The following is a 21,482-nucleotide window of genomic DNA, read 5'->3' on the forward strand; positions in this document are numbered from 1 at the left end:
AGTCCTGAGTGGTAATTGAACCCACAACAATTAGGCTTAGAAGGGCAAGTACTACCAACTGAGCTACAGCTGACGCTTTTTTTCCCCTTTTTTTATTACTGCTTGGGCTTGCTCACTATTAAATTGTGTTCATAGCAAGAAGACAGATTCGATAAGCAGACCCATGTCTCCTATGAATCAGAATCTACTAATAATAACCCTTTGATATGGTTTATTGGACTAGAGATCATGTTTGATACTCGACCTGTTTATCATGCTATCAGAACATGGCTAAAACGAATCAATCATTGAATAGAACTACCAGGATTGGAGAGGATTCCTAACTCTGCTCAACTCATTGCTATCCAAAGAGAGATCATCCAATTCCATTTTCATCAGATGGGAGAGCACTTTATGGTGAATGACCACGATGTTACTTTTATACTAAAAAGATGGAGCGTACCTCTTATTTTAAGTTTTTGAAGTGTGTCTGCCCAGCGTTCTTTAGATTAACGCATTGTTCCGCTTCAAGTGAGCAAGCTAAGAGCCTGTGGCAGCTGCAAGTCATGGGTTAGCCCCAAAAGAACCATTTCACAATGAAGGCTAATTTACTTCAGATAGGATAATCATTAATCATTCAAGTCTCTACAATGGTCAAGTCACAAATAAAATAAAAAAATCTGCAACTCTGAAATAGAAGCATGGAAGTGCTGGGAAAAACAGGTCCATCAGCATTTGGCAAAGAGAAATGACAGACTAATATTTTTGAGTATATAAACCTTTGTTCAAATTAAAATCTGAGAGATAACCATGAGGTTGGAGGGGGGAATAACAGATACGCTGATTGCAAAAAGCAAGTTAATGAATTGATTCACCCGCAAACTGCAGGAATCTGATGAATAATGTAAAAGAGCAACTCATGAAGCAATGGAAAAGTATTAAAAGAACAAATCAATATGGAAAAAGCTAAGGTGTCAATAAAGCAAAGGTGAGATTCACAAAAGGCAAAAAGTAAAGGTGAGGAATTGAGAAAATAGTTAAAGATGCAGGTCTGAAATGAGAGCAGAGATTGATAAGAGCAAACAATAGGTTCCAGCAGTCCTAAAAAGCAAAAGAATACATAAGCCAGTGCCATGGGCATAGACCCATCTCCCTCACCAGAACTGTATTCTGATGAAGGATCCACACTTAAAATGTTACTAAAATCAATACTCAGCCCAGAGGGCTGCAGAATGCACAGAAGACAGATTAGCTATTGTTCCTGGACCCTGCATTTAACATGGTTTGAAAAGCTGAGGAGGTTAAACATGGAGAGGTGAGAACAGGAATGGGAAGGCAAGTTAAAATCGCAAGCCACAGGGAGGTCAGGTTCACACCTGCAGACAGAATGGAGGTTTTTGGCAAAGCATTTATCAAATCTGTGTTTGGTGTCCCACACCTTGAGCAGAGAAGACAGGATACTAGATGAGAGGAAATTTGTTTTCTCACAGGAGAGGAGTGTGTGAACCCCTGTACAATCATGAACAGCTGTTGCAACTGGAACGGAAAATTCCAAGGGAAGGGAAGCTGGAATGGTGGAAGAATGAAAAAGTATTTCTCGGAAGGAATGAGTTCTCCATAAAGTAGAGTGAAGGAAGGGATGATGTCCTTGATTCCTGCTGTAGGTGGTAGAAATAGTGACTGGTGATCTGGGTGAATCCAAATGCTGGTGGGGTGGAAGATTGTTGAGAGGATGGTAACAGCAAAGGCAAAGAAAATTGTACCAATATGACCAAGTGTCTTATTGACCACAGCCAGGGAGAAAACTTTGGATGATGAAAGAGGACATTTCCGAAGCTCTGCTACTGAAGTTAGAGTCATCAGATCAAAAATGTCAGGGGCAGAGAAATTGGGTGAAGGAACAGAGTCCTTTGAAGAAGAGGTGTGCACATAAGTATAAGCTAAATAATTGTGAGAGTTGATGCTCTTTCAGCAGATGTCTGTGACAGAAGAAAAGGTCAAAAATGGGACTTGTGTAGGATTAGGACAAAACCTACACATCTTCCAAAATGGCAGACTTAGCTGGAACCCAAAATAAAAACAGAAAATGCTGGAAATACTCAGCAGGTCTAGTAGCATCAGTGGAGAGAAAACTGAGTTAATATTTCAGCTTGGTGAAGGGTCATCGATCTGAAATGTTAACTCTGTTTCTCTCTCCACAGAGGCTGCCAGACCTGCTGAATATCTCCAATATTTTCTGTTTTCATTTCAGATTTCCAGCATCTGAAGTATTTTGCTTTTGTATAGCAGGAACCCACATGGGTTCCCATAGCAACATCTATTTGGAAGAAATATGTGGAGTTAAGAGAGGTTGTTTAAAAATAGAACACGTTCAGGCAGGTGGAGGAGGTTAGTGCTAGATCTGGACTGAGTGGGCCACTGTTAATGGAAGATGTGGAGGAGAGTCTGGAGACTGTCCTGGTTGGGGAGGGGGCGGGGCAGTGAAGACATAGGGGGACATTATGAAAAAGAGATGATGGAGGCTGGAGAACTCGTAATCATCAAAGCAGCAGAGGCCATCAGAACATTTATGGATCTAGGTGGGCAGAGAATGGACAAGGCAGAGAACAGAGATCAATATTGAAATAAATTAAAAGCAAAATACTGCGGATGCTGGAAATCTGAAACAAAAACAAGAAATGCTGGAATCACTCAGCAGGTCTGGCAGCATCTGTGGAAAAAATTGAAACATTTAGTCTAACAGGCCTTTTTAGGGATTGGGTATAAATGGGCTGTATGGGCTTGGGAAACTTAAGTTAGAGGCAGCAGGGGAAAGTTACCTTCGGAGAACAGTCAAAGAAATGGCAGTTTGGTGTTCGGTAGTGGGATCGCAGTCACAGACAATTCAATCGCCTCTGATATCTGAATAGATATTGTGCAAAAAAAGGACTTCATAAACATCAGAGTGGAACAAGCCCTTACAAGTGTGGTGAGATACAGATGAGAAAATCAATAGGACTTGCCTTCTATAGAAATCAAATGCCTTTTTGTCCGTCATAACAAATTGAAAATAAGAGAGACATCAAACTAATGGGACAATTTCTAGAAATCACCACTGCAACAGGAATAGGAGGATTAGTGCATAAGCTGCAAAGACACCATGTGTGTGTGAATGAATATCTGCACTAATATGCAATACACTATTGAAGTATATAATAGCACTTTTACGTCAAACCCAAAAATAGAATCTTGCAAGTTGATTATAATTCTAAATTGTAACAGCATAGACATAGCAGAACATAAGAATTGATGGAGAAGCAAAGCTGCCTAATGTATTGATGCTGCAGATATGTTGTCTCAGGCCTATACATTCTGGTGAAATGGTGAGCATTCCTGTGAGCAGGGCTTGCCAATGCAATACCTTAGCACCATACCTCTAAATAACAACAACTTGCATTTATACAGCACTTTGGAAGTAGTAAAACTTCCCAGAGCGATCCACAGGAGCCTTGTTGAATAAAATTTGTCACCCAACCATATAAGGAGATAGGAGGACAGGTGGCCAAAAGTTTGGTCAAAGAGGTTGGTTTTAAGGACCATCTTAAAGGAGGAAAGAGAGAGTTAGGGAGGGAATTCCAGATCTTAGGCCCTCAGAGTGGCTGCCAATGGTGGAGAGATTAAAATAAAGGATGAGCAAGAGGCCAGAACGGGAGGAGTGCAGATATCTCGCAGTGTTGTAGGTCTGGAGGAGATTAAAGAGATGGGGAGGGCTGAGGCTATGGAGGCGTTGCTCAACTGAGAGCCAAGGTAGATCAGTGAGCACAGGGTGATGAGTGAATGGGACTTGGGCCGGAATTTTACGCCACCCACAACAAGCGGGATGGTGGTGAGGGGGTGGCATAAAATGGAGTGGGAGGCACCAGGAGACCCTCCCCACCCGCTCGCTGCCTCCATCGTCACTTTACGCAGGGTGGCAGCAGCATAAAACGGCCCGCACCCACCCCCCAGGCCAATCAAGGCCCTTAAGTGGCCACTTAACAGCCACTTAAGGGCCTTCATCCACTTCCACGCGGATTTTACGCGTGGCAAGCGGGTGTCCTGGAGCCAGGAGGCAGGCGGCTTATGAGTGTCCTGGGGTGGCCCTTGTGATCGGGCACCCTGTGCCCGATGGAGGGCTGCCCCCGCTACCCCAACCACTCCCAAGACCCAACATGCCCCCTTCCCCCCACCAATCGACCACGCTTGCCTCGCTGGGGACTAACCAATTACCCCCCACGAGGCAACTAAAACTTACCTTCTCTCCCGGCTCCCAGATATCTTGTCTTCCTGCTGGGCTGCAGTCCCAGCAGTGGCCACCGCTCCCAATGGTGCTGCTGGGACTAAGCGCTGTCGGCCCGCTGATTGGCCGGCAGTTCTATTAGGCGGGACTTCCTACCTCAAGCAGCTGGATGTCCGCCTCACATCAATTGAAGCCCAGGGACCCGCAAAATATGGGTCAGATCCCCAGGTGAGGCAGAAGCGGGTTCGCCTCCGTCTTTTCAGTTGGTGGCCGGCTCCTAAGCACCCACCATAAAATTCCAGCCTTGGTGTGAGTTAGGATAGGGCAACAGAGTTTTGGATGAGTTTAAGTTTATGGCAGGTGGAAGATGGGAGTTTCAACCTGCATATCTTCATTCCATTTCTCTGCTTTCTTGGTTACCTGCCAAAACTTTTGTGGGACACAACTTTCCATTGCACCATTGCACAGCCAGTAACATCAATCTCTTCCTGTCTGACCTAATTTTTTTTTTGTTTTGAGTGTTTTTCTATTGTGTGGATTTTGTTTGAATGATTTTATTTGAATGCTGCTGACCTCATTGGAGAAACCATTTGGAGGTGATGCTGAACCCAGCTGCGTAAAAGCTGAATAATCATTTACCTGGAGTGCGTCAGTGGCATTTATCACTTTAACTGAGTGTGCTCATTCACCTCCCACATGCTCACAGGCTGAGTAATCAGGCTAAGCTCGTTCCACGTTTATGTCATTATTCAAATTCTGAAAGTGTTCAAAAATGTTAACAAAAATCCTGAAAGGAATCTAAAAGAATTAACTGCTCTTTACCCATTTTGACACTTTTTTCTGAGGGATACTGATTACTGAACTAAATATATTTGATAAAGCAACCTCCACAGCACTTGGCTCCTGTTTAATACCCTTGCAGTGTGATATTGGTCATGAATGCAGGTTTACCATGTTGCTGCAATGCTGTTCTCTGCCAGATACTTTGCAGTGGGTGGGGGAGGGAGTGGGGAGAGATTCTCCTCGGGTGTTGGGCGCTGCAATTTAGTAACAAGTGTGTTAATAGAGGTGATTTCGGCAGCCATGCTGACCCTGCCCCTTTCTCAATGTGAATGCAAACTATGAGCCCGGATTCCAAATGGAGTATAGTGGTGATGTACCCTCCAACTAAAAAAAAAACCTTGCATTTATATAGCACCTTTTCCCGTGACTAGTGGACATCCCAAACTGCTTTATAGCCAATGAAGTGCCTTTGAAGTGTCATCGCTGTTGTCATGTTGGAAACATGGCAGCCAATTTGTGTAGGTAAGCTCCCACAAACAGCAATGTGATAATGACCAAATAATCTGTTACGGTGATGTTGATTGAGGGATAAATATTAAGCAGGACACTAGGGAGAACTCCCCTGCTCTTCTCCAAAGTATTCCAATGGAATATCCACCTGAGAGAGCAGATGGGGCCTCAGTTTAACATTTCATCTGAAATGGCAGCACCTCTGACACTGCAGCACTCCCTCAGTACTACATTGAAGTGTCAGCCTTGATTTTTGTGCTCAAGTTCTGGAGTGGGGCTTGAAGTCACAACCTTTTGACTCAAGCAAGAGTGCTACCCACTGAGTCATGGCTGACGTTGAACAGTTGGCAGCTTGCTGACGTCTTGTTACACATGACCATTATAGAATTTGAAGATCAATGCTGAGTACTGTATTTCCAATTTTAAATTTAACGGACTGCTAAACTCAATGAACATTTTAATATTATAAGTATCTAATATAATGTTTGCATTTGTATATTATGTCAAAGCATCTCTAAAGTGTGTTGTACAATGAATTACTTTCTGGAGTGCCGACAATTCCCACACATAGCCATGTCCCACACAGTGAGACTACAAATCTGTGTTTTATTTGTGGTATTGTTGAATGAAGAATGGTGATTAGGACACTGAGAGAGCTCTCCCAGCTCTTGAACTAATCTCTGGACTGTGAACCTGATACAGGTCCAATCTTAATCTTTAGTTTTGTGCAGGATCTAAAAAAGAGCATCTACATGTAACAGTGATCCTTTAAGACAGGTTTGCTATTTTCAATAGTTTGACCGTAATTTTACACCCCTCCAAAAGAGCGGGATGGTGGCGGGGGAGGGGGGTAAAATGGAGTGGGAGGCTCAAAGGGGCTGGAGGAGGCCACCTCGTCGTGCTGCAGGAGCACCTCTCTGTTCATTGTCATTTCCCTGCGCCTCCTCTTCCTCCTCCTCTCTAACCTCCTGCTCCTCCCCCGATGAGCTGTCTCCTTCCAGGGCCTCACTTTCCTCAAGGTACACACCTCTCTGGAGGGTCATGTAATGGAGAGCGCAGCAGACCACCAGAATGACTGGGACCCTTGCAGGAGCGTATTGGAGGGCACCACCCAACTGACCAGGCATCGGAATCACATCTTCAGAAGCCCGATGGCCTGCTCAACTTCTGTCCTACCAAGCAGATGGCATTGGTTGTATTGCCTCTGTCTCAGGCTCCCGTAGAGAGGTCAGTAGCCATATCTTCAAGGGATATCCCTTCTCCTATTGATTCCATTCACACACTTTGGGGGTTGGAGTAAAGACTTAGGCAGCCTGAACTGACAGAGGATGAAGAATTCATGGCAGCTGCCAGGAAAGCCAATGTACACATGGAGGAAGCTTTTGTTGTGGTCACAGACCAGTTGGATGTTGAGGGAGTGGAAGCCCTTCCTGTTTGATGGACCGCACTATGTGCCTTGATGGCCACATGGTGCAATTGATGATGTCCTGAACCTGGGGGAATCCAATGCCCTCTGTCCCTCCGAGCTCATGTCTGTCATTAAAAGAATGTGATATCTAACTCTGGCAAAGAGGGCATCAGTGGCCAGCGAGATGCACTGGTGTGCAGCCATTTTTGAGATGTCACTGAGGTCCACAGCTGATCTTAGGAAGGAGGCAGAAGCAAAGAAGTCCATGGCCACAGTGACTTAGATGGTGACTGGCAGGGCATGGTGCCCAGTGCTGATAGGTGCAAGGTCTTCGGAGTGAGAGCACAGATGTCAGTGACCATCTGCCTGGAGAGTCGCATTCTCCTGCAGCACTGGTTCTTGGTCATCTCCAGGTAGCTCCATCTTCGGCAGTCGATCCTGTGCTGAGGGTTTGGCCTCTGTTGCCTTCCTGCCCCTCTTTCCTCTCTTATGCCCTCCTAATTACTGGGGTTCTGCCACTCCTGTGGAGGGTGGTGCCCCTCATTGCCACTAGGCCCAAAATCTGACTGTTGTGCCCCCATTACCAGCTGCAGCCTTCCTTCTGGGTAGGTGTCTGCCCAACTGTCCTTGGCAGCCTTGCCCCTGCTCTTCTGCCCCCCTGATGCTAAGGGGTGCCAACCCCATTCAAAGCCCAGGCGCTGGGTGCCCACTCTCCCTGTCACCTGTGCAGCACCAAGGGCACCCCTTACTAAGTACCAAGTCCTCCTTTGCCCTGCTGACCCTCTTATGGGGCTGGGGTGATGCCCTGGGGCAGCCAGTCATGACTGCCCACTGCATACCCGCCTTCCTCCAGATGATCTGCTTCTGAAGGCATGGGTAAACTATGCGCCCTTTAAACATTTCAACATCAAACCTTACCAAGCGCTGAATGAACTTTTAAACAACTTTAATTGGCCTTAGTTGGGAGGAGAGCAGGATTCTTGTTCTGCCCTGGTGATTACTGCCAGCGCCGGAATCAGCATCTGGAAACTGTCATGCCGCTCAGCGCTGGGATTTTTGGGTGCCCCCCACCCCCCCCCCCCGCCACTGCTTCTGTGGGGATGGTTGGCTGCAAGGGGGGGAAGTGGTTAAAAGGAGTGGGAGAAAGAGTTTAGTCATTATGCTCCTGCCACCATATTGTGGGTCAGTCTTGATGGATCGGCTGGTCTTTCCCTGGCCTGTCAATATCATGCCTATCTATAATAAAAGCAAAATACTGCGGATGCTGGAAATCTGAAAAAAAAAAACAAGAAATGCTGGAAATACTCAGCAGGTCTGGCAGCATCTGTGGAGAGAGAAGCAGAGTTAACGTTTCAGGCCAGTGACCCTTCCGTTAACTCTGCTTCTCGCTCCACAGATGCTGCCAGACCTGCTGAGTATTTCCAGCATTTCTTGTTTTTATTTCATGCGTATTTATGCTGTGATCAGTTTTCTTCGGTGAAAAGCAGTCAAACCAGCGGCCTTTAAAAGGACCTCTGCCAGTAAAACGCTAAGTAAATAAAGTTGTACTTACCTGAATGCGGAGCCAGGAGAAGTATAGTTTTATGTACAGTTGTCAGTGAATTTAGCATCAACTTGTGTGTATAGACCCATGGTCATGCTCACTAATAAAAATATTAATATTTGTGATAAACCAGCAGAGTTGTATTTTTCTTTTAATTTCATTAACTTGAACATTCTAGCACAGTAAGATTGAATGGGTGTTTATTAATTAGCCAACAATGTGATTTTAGGACGTTAAAGTTGGCATTGTCATGAATATTATAAGTTGGAACATTTCCAATTGGTGTCTTCCTTTTACTTTTCAAATTTGCAGACAGCAATTTTATCCTTGCGAATGCTCAAGTATACCAGGGCTTTCCCATTGTCTACTGCTCGGATGGATTCTGTGACCTTACTGGCTATGCTCGCACTGAAGTCATGCAGAAGAATTGTGGGTGCCGATTCCTGCATGGAGCAGAGACTAATGACCAGGTTTCCGTGCAGATTGACAAAGCACTTGACAGCAAGCAGGAGTTTCAAGGGGAAGTACAATTCTACAAGAAATCTGGTAAGATGTTCAGTGTTGACGAGCGTTGTGTGCCCATGTACACCCATTTCATGATTTGTGATAAACTTGTTCCATGTTTTGTTAACCAGCCAAGATCATTTATAAAGGCAGCGTCCAAAGAAAGTATAAACTGGAGAGTGCGTGGTGAAATACACCTGGGCCATCTTTCATGGCCAATGCAATGGAAGCATTTTATTGGTGTCTACATTTTTAAACCATCATTCATGTCTTGCCAGAATGTGCAACCTTTGTTTCATGTTCCAAATATACTGGAGACAGTGTTCAGTTTTCTTGAGATCTAAACTGCTGTCTTTTGAGGCAGGTTTGCTGGCAATCTAAACTGTGTAATCCTTATTGCACTCATCCTCTTCACCAATGGTGGTTGGAGCAGTGCCCACTCTATCACATGTCCACAGATCCTGGTTCATGTCTCTGTGCTAGTTTTTTTTTAGTTCTTTAATTCTTGACCATCACATATTCCCACTTGCCCTCATTCCTAAACAGCCTTTGCAAAAGCTCAAAACCAATATGAAACATTTTTGAGCCTTTTGAAAAGCACCAACATTTTTACTGCTGCATGTAGCCACTTACATCTCAATGGGTGCACCTCTTTAAAGGCTGAATGCTTATGATGTTTTGTGGGGCTCTCTTAATCAAGCTCCCTGTGCAAGACTCCAGCAGTAGCAGCATAGCATTTAAATGATATTGGTGAACAGCATCTGGTAAGGCCAGTTCATTGTTCTTCCAGCACACAACTTTAGGCAGAATTGCTGAATTGACTCTAATCAAGCCCACTCTGTCCAGTATCTATGTTTTATCATCCTATTATGGACTCATTTCCCTTCATGACATTCCATCACCAATACCTGTTCAGCCCCCTATAAGGAACATCAGCTTTCATTCCCTACTTCCCTGAAAAATATCAACCAGAGCTTTCAGTTTCCCAATAATCTTCAGACCCCTTTCTCAATAGATATCGATCCAACTCCCTTTTAAAGATGTCAAACGACTTGAATCAAATTCCTTCTCCAGGAGTCCGTTGCAGTGAAAATAATTAATTTCATTCACTGAGCCTTTCTTGATCACTTAGTTCTCTAATGTTTGGGATCATCTTAACCCCTTTTGAATGCATCTGTGTCGTTTTCATGTCGGGGTGACCAAAACTATCGGACATACTACAGAACTGACCTCAACATTGATCTATAAAATGTAGCTTGTGAATTCTTTTGCCATCCAGTATTTCTGTTCCCTCCAAAAGACTTTGATATGCTGTTTCATGCATCTTTCAGAGGTATTCTCTCTATGAAGTATACGACAGAGAAAAACTGTTAAATGAATGATTGACTTTATTTGACTTAATTGCACAAGTAAATCGCTGCAGATGCTGGTACTCTGAAATTAAGAACAGAAAATCCTGAAAATACTCAACAGGTCAGGCTGCATCTGTGGAGAGAGAAACAGAGTTAACATTTCATGTCAATGATCTTTTGCCAGAATTTCTGCCTAATCTAAGTACTTTCAGCATTTTCTGTTTTTAATTTCAGATTTCCAGCATCTGCAGTGATTTGCTTGTGCAATTAAGACAATAAAATTTTTCAACAAAATCATTCATTTAACAGTTTTTCTCTGTCGCTTAAATCATACAGAGAATAGCTCTCTGGCATCTTTGAAAGAGCAAAAAGCAAATTGCATGAATACTTTGTTTTCCATTAAAATTGTACAACTTTTTTTTTTAAATAGTACCATAATTGCAACCCAGGTAGCTTTCCATTGTTAGATTCTGATGAAACTTGACGCCACAATTAAAATGGATAAAAGAATAGAACAGTTAAATCAATAATAAAAACAAAAATCCTGAAAATACTCAACAGGTCAGGCAGCATCTGTGGAGAGAGAAACAGAATTAACATTTCAGGTCAATGACCTTTCGCCAGAATTTCTGCCTAATCTAAGTACTTTCAGCATTTTCACGTTTTTATTATTGACTTAACTGTTCTATTCTTTTATCCATTTTAATTGTTGCGCCAAGTTTGGTCAGAATTAACAATGCAAGGCAACCTGGATTGCAATTACGGTACTTTAAAAAAAAAAGTTGTACAGTTTTCATGGAAAACAAAGTCTTTATGTCATTTGCTTCTTTCCAAAATACACATTCAGTGTGTGAAGCAGAGAATTCGTTCTCCCTTCCCCGCGGTAATCAGACGAGACAGAAGTTTCTTCCTCGACCGGTTTATTCAAGCATATGCAGGGGAACAGTAGCTCATTCAGAGACCTCACCAACTGTTCCCCAATCGTTAACAGACATGGGTTTAAGTATACATTGAAATAAATTGCTAAAACTCTATTCACCAATCCGGTGCAAACATCGTCTTATCAATATCCAATCATGGTGATCGGTTTACAGCATTGCTTGCAAAAATTACAATCCTTCAATCACTGTGCACGTACATTGTGGTTATACAATTCTGAAAATAGGCAGGACTTATCCTGTCAGGAGTTAAATTTTAGTCCGTGGTTTCCTGTAACTACGGTTAGTTCTTCTTTAATACTTATCAGATGTCTCCTGTCTCCTGTTTCTCGGTTACATATTTCCTATATTTATACATACTAGACATTGTCTCATTGTCCTGTTTCTGCTGAATGAGCATTCTATAGCATCTCCTGTCCATAGCCCTTTGCCTTTCCATTGTATGTTTTTACTGTTAAGGACATCTGCTAATCTCAGTTCTGTATTCTTGTTTTTGTAGGAGTTATTTCATACGACCCTTATGTTTTCTGCCTACATCCCATGTTTCTTCTATAGATGAGACCCTTGTGTGTTTTTGCCTAAGTCTCTCATTCAACCTATACTAAACTTTTCAGTCCTCAGGTTCCCTTTCAATCCCCCCTTTCAGCCCTTGGCTGATGCCCTTGGTTGCCAAACTCATTGAAGATTCCCCTTAGGATCCTTCGGGTGGCCAGTCCTCCAGATCTGGGCAATCCTAAATGATAGGATGTAATTTTGTATACCCATGTTTATCCATATTTTGATCTTTCCTCCGTTCATACATCCTCTTAACCTCAGTAATTAGTCATTTGAGTTTCTAAATAAGAAAAGCCACATACAGCACCATGGGACATAAGGCTATTATCAGGGCATAGAAGATAATTCTGAACCAAGAGTGGATTTGCACATTCAATCCCTAGTTCCACAGATCTTCCCACCAGTAGTATCACTTATCTATTTCTTTTTGTAGTTCATCCGACCATTATTCCAGGGTGTAGTATATCCTGGAAATTGCTTCCAGGTGTTCTCTTTCTCACTAGGTGGTTGGCAGGGGTGATATACTATAGTCGAACTCTCTGAGTACTGTGTCAAGTTTTACTTTATACCTTCAGTCACCTGTGATGTTTCAGCATTCCTTTTGTGGATAGAAGCATACCGTGGTGTTGTTTATTGGACATCTCTTATCATGTCCATATTGATACTCCTGTTATGTGGTGGTCGGACAGTCTCTCCCTTTTCCCATTTATGCCACATGGGTTGGCTCAGCGGACGCCCTTATGGCCTCCATGGTGCAGTTAACTGTGGCATTAAATCCACATTTTGATTCTCCAGTTTTATATATTGGATGAGGACATATGACACCAGGTTCTCCTTACTACACCCAGTCAGTTTTGTCCCTATGATTTCCCCATCCATTTCTACTGCATAGGGTGGTATGTAATGGTATCTTATATAATGGTCTCTTCTTATCACTCTTATGTTTTCTACTTTGTACAATATTTTCCCTCGGCTGTCTTCTGGAATCACAGGTATCGCCAGCACTAATCCAATTAGCATGGTACCCTTTATGACACAATTCTCAGTTTTCGAAACCCTGATTAATTTCCTGAGTTGACACGGGGTAATACCTTTAGCTTTGTGGCTAACTAAACTTGCCAGTTTGGTATTGGTTATCCAACTAGGGGTCTTCCCATCATCAACTTGTCTCAAGTTTTCCCTTGTTTGTTCCAGCATCCATGAACCGTAGGTGCTGCAAACACTTTCGTTATTTGAGATGTCATGGATGTCTTTCAATTCTTCACTTACCTGATTGATTGCCTGGGCATGATTCTCTAATACCTTTCTAGGTCCCTTCGCCCCCGAGCTGTTAACTCTTGTCCAGATGCGGCTAGGTCACTCTGCCCTTCTTGATTTCTATTCAAAATATGATTTACCAAATTGCTTAAAGTTCTGACCTTCTGGTCAACATTTTCTCGATCTGTAGAATTTACAATTGAGGTTCCCGTATTGAATACATTGGTTATAACGTTTACCAGACCACGTTTACGCCTCGTCCTTATATAATTCTTGTCCCAGTAATTGTTGTCGTAGTACCTTGTACAACTCTCGGTTCTTCTCAGGGCACCAGCCAGGTAGCTGGATAACTGAGATATTCTATATTGCTGGTACCAACTCATCCGAGTTATCATATACAATCTTATTAGTTTTTATTATCACAAGTCCATTTTCTGGTCCTGCGGTTAATGCTGGGCAAGGCGGAGGGGTGGGGGGGGTCCATTAATTGTGTCCTTGGCGTCGGTGTTCTGCTCGTTGATCCCTAGGGTCTTGAGGTCTGTTGAGCTATTGTGGTATGATCCGCTTGTCGCTTGGCGGGTTGAATCCACCAATTCCCAGTCTCAGGAGCATCAGTATTGTGGAAACCATTCAGTAAGATATAATGAGCCTTCCAGTTGTCACTGGTCAGCCGTGATTAAATTCTGCAAAACAAAACCAGTCACTTACATGTTTCAGCTGCGTCTGGTGTTTCCAGTGTCCCTTCCTTCTGATGTCCACACAGGCACAGGTGTCGCTGGTCATTATTACCTCGTAGGGTCCTATCCACCTAGGAGCAAATCCTGGTTTCTCAGGCATTACTTTTACCATTACTTTGTCTCCCACAACAGGCACCTTTGCCTGTTTCTCTTTCACGTCCATTTCTATATAACCTCCCGCCTCAGCTCCTGCAATTGTCTGCACAGCTCCTTCACAAATCTTTTAACCCTTTCTCTCCCGGGTCCTACGTCCTCACTACCTGCTACGACATACCTTGACAGTCTCATTACCCTTCCTGTCATTAGTTCAGTTGCTCTACATGTAACAAATCACATCTGCACACTTACATATCACACTTCAGTATCACAATATCATGCCACACATTCTCAATTCTCAGGTGATCTTATCAAAAGATCAAAATGTCGGGGGGGAGCTGGTGGTGTCTGTCTGAGATGTATCAGTTGCCTCCCCCTGCAGGGTCCTGATGTCTCGAGTGTCAGACTTTCAAATGTAGCTCTCTTTGAAAACTCATAGGCAAGGATACAAATATTTCCAACAGAAAACTATCAAAGTACCAGACTCATCTACACATTCCTGATTTTCACAGGAAAGTTCTAGGCTTCTTGGAACTTCTACACTATATTAATTTAATGGTTTGAATTCTAATTTCACCATTCTTTATTCCCAGAATTTCTTTATTAGCTCTTGCATCAGCCAGATCTAATTGCCAATTCCCATTAATTATATTTCTATTTCATTTTGAGCTCTAGAGAACCCTTACAGTCCAATATTCATACAGAAATTAAAACAGAAATCAAACATTCCCATTTGATTCCAGGCATTACTATATTTTGTTTGTTTTTTTTCCCTCGATCTTCCCATTTCTTTGTTTCACTGTCCAAGTCCCATTCATCGTTACCCACCATAGGAGCAGATTCTGTAGTGACCGGGGGCTCCTGGACGGGTTTCTGTTTTATTTTAATCTCTTGTAGATACAGGCTCAGAATTATTACGGCAGCTTTGCCACTGTTCTGTTCTGTCTGAGCTTCCCACCATTTCCTACTGGCGTTGGTGGGTCCTCTGCCTGCCACTCTTGTTGCATCTTATTTATAAGTTTCCCATGTTTCCGGGTGAGGTACAGGGACACACTGCCTTCCCCTCCCCATTGTTCCGCGAAGTCCAGCTCCACTTTCTCGGCTGCAGCCATCATTGTGCACTTATCTCCCTTAAGTGGCGCACCAGAAGACGCCTTGCCTCCCTTAATCTGCGCACACCAGCGCACCGGAGATCCCCTTACCTCCCTCAATCTGCGCACACCAAAGAACCCGTCATCTCTAGGTTACCACTCAAATCTGCCTTTTAACCCATCCTTACTTCACACGGACGAACCTTTAGGAGTACTTTTCAAAAACTTGAAATAATACTCACCAAAGTTTCATCCCGTCTTCTGAAGGGTTGGCAGATCCTGCCGACTATGCCAAACTGAAGCGGAGAATTCGTTCTCCCTTCCCCGCGGCAATCAGACGAGACAGAAGTTTCTTCCTCGACCGGTTTATTCAAGCATATGCAGGGGAACAGTAGCTCATTCAGAGACCTCATCAACTGTTCCCCAATCGTTAACAGACATGGGTTTAAGTATACATTGAAATAAATTGCTAAAACTCTATTCACCAATCCAGTACAAACATCGTCTTATCAATATCCAATCATGGTGATCGGTTTACAGCATTGCTTGCAAAAATTATAATCCTTCAATCACTGTGCACGTACATTGTGGTTATACAATTCTGAAAATAGGCAGGACTTATCCTGTCAGGAGTTAAATTTTAGTCCGTGGTTTCCTGTAACTACGGTTAGTTCTTCTTTAATACTTATCAGATGTCTCCTGTCTCCTGTTTCTCGGTTACATATTTCCTATATTTATACATACTAGACATTGTCTCATTGTCCTGTTTCTGCTGAATGAACATTCTATAGCATCTCCTGTCCATAGCCCTTTGCCTTTCCATTGTATGTTTTTACTGTTAAGGACAACTGCTAATCTCAGTTCTGCATTATTGTTTTTGTAGGAGTTATTTCATACGACCCTTATGTTTTCTGCTGACTTCCCATGTTTCTTCTATAGATGAGACCCTTGCGTGTTTTTGCCTAAGTCTCTCATTCAACCTATACTAAATTTTTCAGTCCTCAGGTTCCCTTTCAGTGTGACACAACAAATTCCTTTTTAAAAATGGCTGAAATGCACCAAATTGTTTAGCAATTTCACTCCGGAATCTGGGAGACTTTTGATCCTTTCAGCAACACAATTACTTTCACTTTATCAGCAGGAGAAAGGATGGCCTTCTTTTGAGGTAATGTATCCATTATTCACAGTAACGAGTTTCTGCTACAGCTTGTTGCCAAGAAGGTTTGTGCACCACTAAAATATGGGTAAGTTTTAAGTATCACAAAGCTTGAACATCAGTGCCTGATGAGGCAGTTTCACACCAAAACAGAAGCACTCTATATTGATTGCAAGAAAGACTCAGGCCCCAACACCCAATGAGATGATAAAGACAGAAACATCACTGAATCGGTTACTAGACGATTTTCACACCTGGACTTGTAAAAATAGCTCAATATATTGATTGGCAAAAGGAACTTTAGTGAGGCAGTACAACAGTTAAATGAATAAATCCAGACTTTTGCAATTCATGCAAACATTTTATTCATTGTGAAAGGGATATGTGCATGGAGATTTTATTCTCAAACATTTTATTCTTCATCATTAATACATTTTAAGTAGGCTTGACTGTACAACCTATATTTGTCTCTCCCATAAAGGAAATCTGGTATTTAAAATAGTGATGGTCATATTATGCTATATGCCTTAAAGCCCAACATCATTCTAATCCATCGCACCCAATTACCTGTAATGTTCATGAACAATTAAAAATACTGCCCCTTAAATATTAAAAAAAATTTAAAAGCTGGAATAAACAATGTCTGCTTCTGACCTGAGGTTAATATAAGTGATAAGAAACAGAACAAATGTGAGTTTCCAATGTGAGTTATCAATGCGGTGTGAGCCACCATGTGTTTTAAGTTTTTTTTCAAACACTGAAGTACCTCCTGTCTGTCTGTGCTATGCAGTATTATTGAGGGGTTATTTTTTCACTCCAAGTTTTGACATTTGAATTTGATGAGTTGGATTTGCAATGAGGATTTTTTTAATGTTGTCTGATGCAACATAAATGAAATGCATTTATAAACAAGTTTATTAAACAGCTAACACATAGAATACAGCTGACCATTACAGGAACAGAGTGAGGCAGGCATGTAGTCACATGACTACATCCTGGTACTTGGCTCATTAGCATACTAAGATCTTAAAGGGATTCTTATTGAGCCAATCTAAACAAAGCAACCAAACTTTAACAGGCCTGTGTCTATGCTAGCTGTTTTCCATAGCACAGAGGAAGGCCATTCAGCCTATCAGGTCTGTGCTGTTCCTTTGCTAGAGCAATCTAGAACTAATCCCACTGCCCTGCTTTCTCTCCTTATCTACTTCAAATACTTATACAATTTTTTCCTTAAATAAAATGGTCTGTACCTCAATCTTTCCCCATGGCAAAGAATTCCATGCTCCAACAACCCTCTACAGAAAGAAATTCATTCTAAACCCTTTTCTAACTCTGGTAGTGGCAATTTTAATTGATGATCCTTTCTCATTCACTTGGCAGACAGAGGAAATAATCTTTGCTTATTCAATCTTTCAGCCATCTTCCTAATTTTAAAACACTCTTTTTCAGTCTTCTGTTAGCATTCTCTATCTCTTTGGAAACAGTCCCTGTATCAGGAGGCTGCTGCTGGGAACTTAAGGAAAAGTCAGCAGCATTCAGATATGTCACCAGGAAGGGGGTTGTGTGGGCCTTGTGATCAGGGGAGGAGAGGAAGCCCATGGTAAACAGATGTCTAAACCTTCCTTGTGGTAAAGGCCTGCTCGGGTCTGCAAATGAGACCCGACCCAAGCCGGACAGAACCCCATCTGACCCCGAGCCCGACCCGGCCCGAGTCCTTCCATTATTTCCCGTACCCGACCCGACCATCAGTTAACCTACCTTCTGTTTTTCACTTTGTTCCTTAACTGCATGAGCTTAAAATAACTGTAGCAAAACCACCTTTAAAGTCCAAAAAGTAAATTAACATTAAAGTCACTTACCTGAGGTGGTGATAGAGTGTGTCCACCCTGGCCCGACCCGACTCGAGCCCGAATGCCTGACCCGGAAGTGTCGCCTGACCCAACCCGAACCCGACACATGTCATCGGGTCCCGTCGGGTTTGGGTCGGGTAGCAGGCCTTTACCTTGTGGGGCCTGGAGGAGCACGCCAGCCTCTCCTGATCCCACCAGGAAAGTCAAAACATTACCATTTTCATGCCTCTCCAAGACCTGAGTCCTCTTCCTACTAAGTTGAATTGGTGGGAAAGCCACAATGACTTCCCCACACAAGTCTCTGGTTAAAACAGCAGTCGGGCCCTGATGACCATTGGATCTTGATCTGCATATTTAAAGAAGGACCCCGCTGTTTTCCAGTGGATTTCCTTTCTGCCTGCTCCGAAGAGTAGACGACAAAGCAGGACATTGGTGTAACTAATTGAACCTGCTTAAAGCCCTGATACAAAGCGACAATAAACTCAACATCTGGAATGACCTTCACAGTTATATTTATGTGTAACCTATGCTAAACCATTCAATATATTATAATTAAGGGATAAATAACACTTCTGGAAGGAATAATTCAGACAATATTTCTACATGATCCATTATTGTAAAAGACTTTAACAGATGTTTGTTGACATATCCCTTGCTGAGATTGCCAAATCAGTTTTGTCGTCTTCTGAATGCAATGTCCCACTAACCTGCTCATTGTACTCTTCGCTGCTCTTCACAGGAGCTGCATTCTGGTGTTTGCTTGACATTGTACCCATTAAAAATGAGAAGGGGGAGGTTGTGCTGTTCCTAGTCTCCTTTAAGGATGTCACGGATACCCGAGGCAAAAACCACCAGGGAGACGGAAAGGAAGGTAAAAGCATTAATGGAGTTTGATATGATTACATGCTGTTTCTCTGATTTCATACAAAGACTTTCACTTCTGTCCAATTTTACAGCAATCAGTTCAATGGTCCCAGGAACTTACTTTGTTTCTTGGTAAAGTTTCAGTGATTAGATTGTTATCACTTTAGTACAGATATAATCAGTAGAGATTGTACTGAATGTCACTGTCAACGATACAGGACTGAAACCCAAACAGAGCTTCATATTATATATTATGTATTTATATCTCTGACTTGATAATGTTGTTATTTCTGCAGTCCATTGTAGTTAACAGTTTTGTAATGTTACAGCTAAATATCTCTCTCATGCATTAGATAGTGTTTGAGTGTGGTCGAGTCTCTCATTCTGTAATTGTGATGCTCCAAATATTAATATTTTTATAAAGTTGTTTTTCTTTAAGTTTATTTTTTGAAGGGATTTTTATTCTTTCCTATTCAACACATTTTTAACAGTGCTACAATTATCATCTTTAATTTCATACAAAATGCTGGGACCAATTTGGACCTATCACTTCTAAGAAGATACAGATTCTGGAAGACTGCAGCACAAAATCAATTACATTGAGACTGCACAGTACTTCTGAAGCAATTCTCCACTCCTAACATCAGCAAGCAGTGCTATGATGTGATATATCATCAATTATCACATCCTAGGAATTAATAATAGGCTCTGATGGTCAAAGGGTAATGCCATATGATGGAGTGTTATGAATAAAATCTAATGTTCTTGCTCTTTTCATGACATCTTGAATGTTTATTTATCTTTGACTCTTGGGGGAGTAAAATTGTGCTTTAGGTTATTAGCTTTGAGCATTTAATGAGTTTATAAGAATTTATCCATTATTATAATCTGTTTAACATGCAAATGTTAGTATCTCCATTAAAATATCAAATAAAGGAATTTGATATGAATGTTATTTGCTAATATTGCAAGGAGTAATTTCACCCCATCAGTGGCTGTTGGTATTTTCTGTTATGATGTAGCAGTTCAACGTGGATAGAGCTGCAATAGTATGGAGATTACTATGAGCAGCCGAGGGTGGATGTTACTCTTTGTACCACTCAATTTGCAGGTAGTACTGGGGCAGCTGTGGGTGGAAAATAGAGTGGAGACCCATGCACAGGCATACTTAAATGAAATGATAATGATATGGAGGTATGATCAGCCCTATTTTCTCTCAGTTACTCCCGGACTGAACTCTCACGTGTATTCAAAAACATCCAGTGCTGCTAGCCACTGCAGAAAAGGCAGAAGTAAATTTAAAGATACATATTAAAAATAAAATTGTAAAATGCTTATTTTTGCACTTGAACTCTGACAATTTTTCCCAACTTGATAATCCTGCCTGCCAACATGAAAAGTTTGGTGATGATGTCATTTTCTGTACCCCATCCTCCAGTGTTAAACTCCCAATCAGAGGTGTGATTACTTCCAGGTGCCTAGGTTAATTATTTTCCATAGTACTAAGCCTACTTCCATTCAGATTATAATTACTGCTGTTTTCTTTTAACAAAGTGAATCACCTCATAAAATAATTGACATTGAATTTTACCTGTCACTTTATAGCCTCTTTGCCCAATTTATCAATATCCCATTACAGTTTCCTTTTAGATGTTAGCTCAGTGGTTGTACTTTCACATCTGTGCTAGAAGTTTGTGGGTTCAAATCCCACTCCAGGACCTTAAACCAAGGCCGTGTCTGCCCTCTCAGGTGGACATAAATTATCCCATGCTACTATTTTGAAGAAGAGCAGGAGAGTTATCTCTGGTGTACTGGCCAATATTCATCCCTCAATCAACATTGCAAAAACATATATTTGGTCGCTATCACATTGTACTTTGTGGGAGCTTGTTGTGTGTGAATTGGCTGCCGTGTTTCCTACATTTCAACAGCAGCTACACTTTAGTACATCATTGGCAATAAAGTGCTTTGAGATGTCTGGTGAAAGGTGTTGTAGAAATGCAAGTCTTGCGTTCAGTCTTCTAAAGAATTAACTTTGCCTCCAATGTTGGTTTCATTTGCAACTTTTGCAACCTCTTGGCCTGTAACCTGAAATTTTCATTAGAATTCGGTTTTGCAATGGTGAACTTAGCTTTGCATTTTCGCCACACATCAACGGCTTGCAGACAGAACATCTCCCAGATCTGAAGCATTTTTATTCAGTATTTGATTAAAATCCATGATTTAAGGGATAAGTAGTGGAAAAATATGGTGTGTGGGCTTAGTTTTGATTTCAGAAAAATATCAATTAACTCACTTAAACATGACCTAACACTTGCCACTTATAGTGAAAGAGAAAGCAGTTCTGATTCTAAGGATTTGGCTGATAGTTTGTTTGAAGTATAAACACCCTCCACTTTGGCATTTTTGGTTTTATAAGGAACTTAGGTATTGCATTTAATTTATAGCTTAACTAGTTAAACTACAGATAACAGTTGAGTGTTATTTCTAAACTTGAAACCTAATTAGTTAAATAAAACACAATAAAGATGGCAGGGCAGGTGATGTGTTGCAGCTGTAGCATGTGGAAGCTGGTGGACATCAGTGTGATTTATGATAACC

At 42.0% G+C, this 21,482-nt stretch overlaps 1 protein-coding gene across 1 annotated transcript in view; it reads left to right on the top strand.

Annotated features, from left to right (window-relative positions):
* LOC137347995 (potassium voltage-gated channel subfamily H member 4-like) overlaps positions 1 to 21,482 on the top strand; it is a 152,446-nt gene that overhangs the window by 40,652 nt on the left and 90,312 nt on the right. Inside the window, exons 2-3 of the mRNA XM_068013067.1 lie at positions 8,794 to 9,027; positions 18,757 to 18,888. Coding sequence (XP_067869168.1) covers positions 8,794 to 9,027; positions 18,757 to 18,888 — 366 coding nt within the window. The remainder of the gene's footprint in view (positions 1 to 8,793; positions 9,028 to 18,756; positions 18,889 to 21,482) is intronic.

This window comes from Heterodontus francisci, chromosome 33 (genome assembly GCF_036365525.1).
Source record: "Heterodontus francisci isolate sHetFra1 chromosome 33, sHetFra1.hap1, whole genome shotgun sequence".
NCBI lineage: Eukaryota > Metazoa > Chordata > Chondrichthyes > Heterodontiformes > Heterodontidae > Heterodontus > Heterodontus francisci.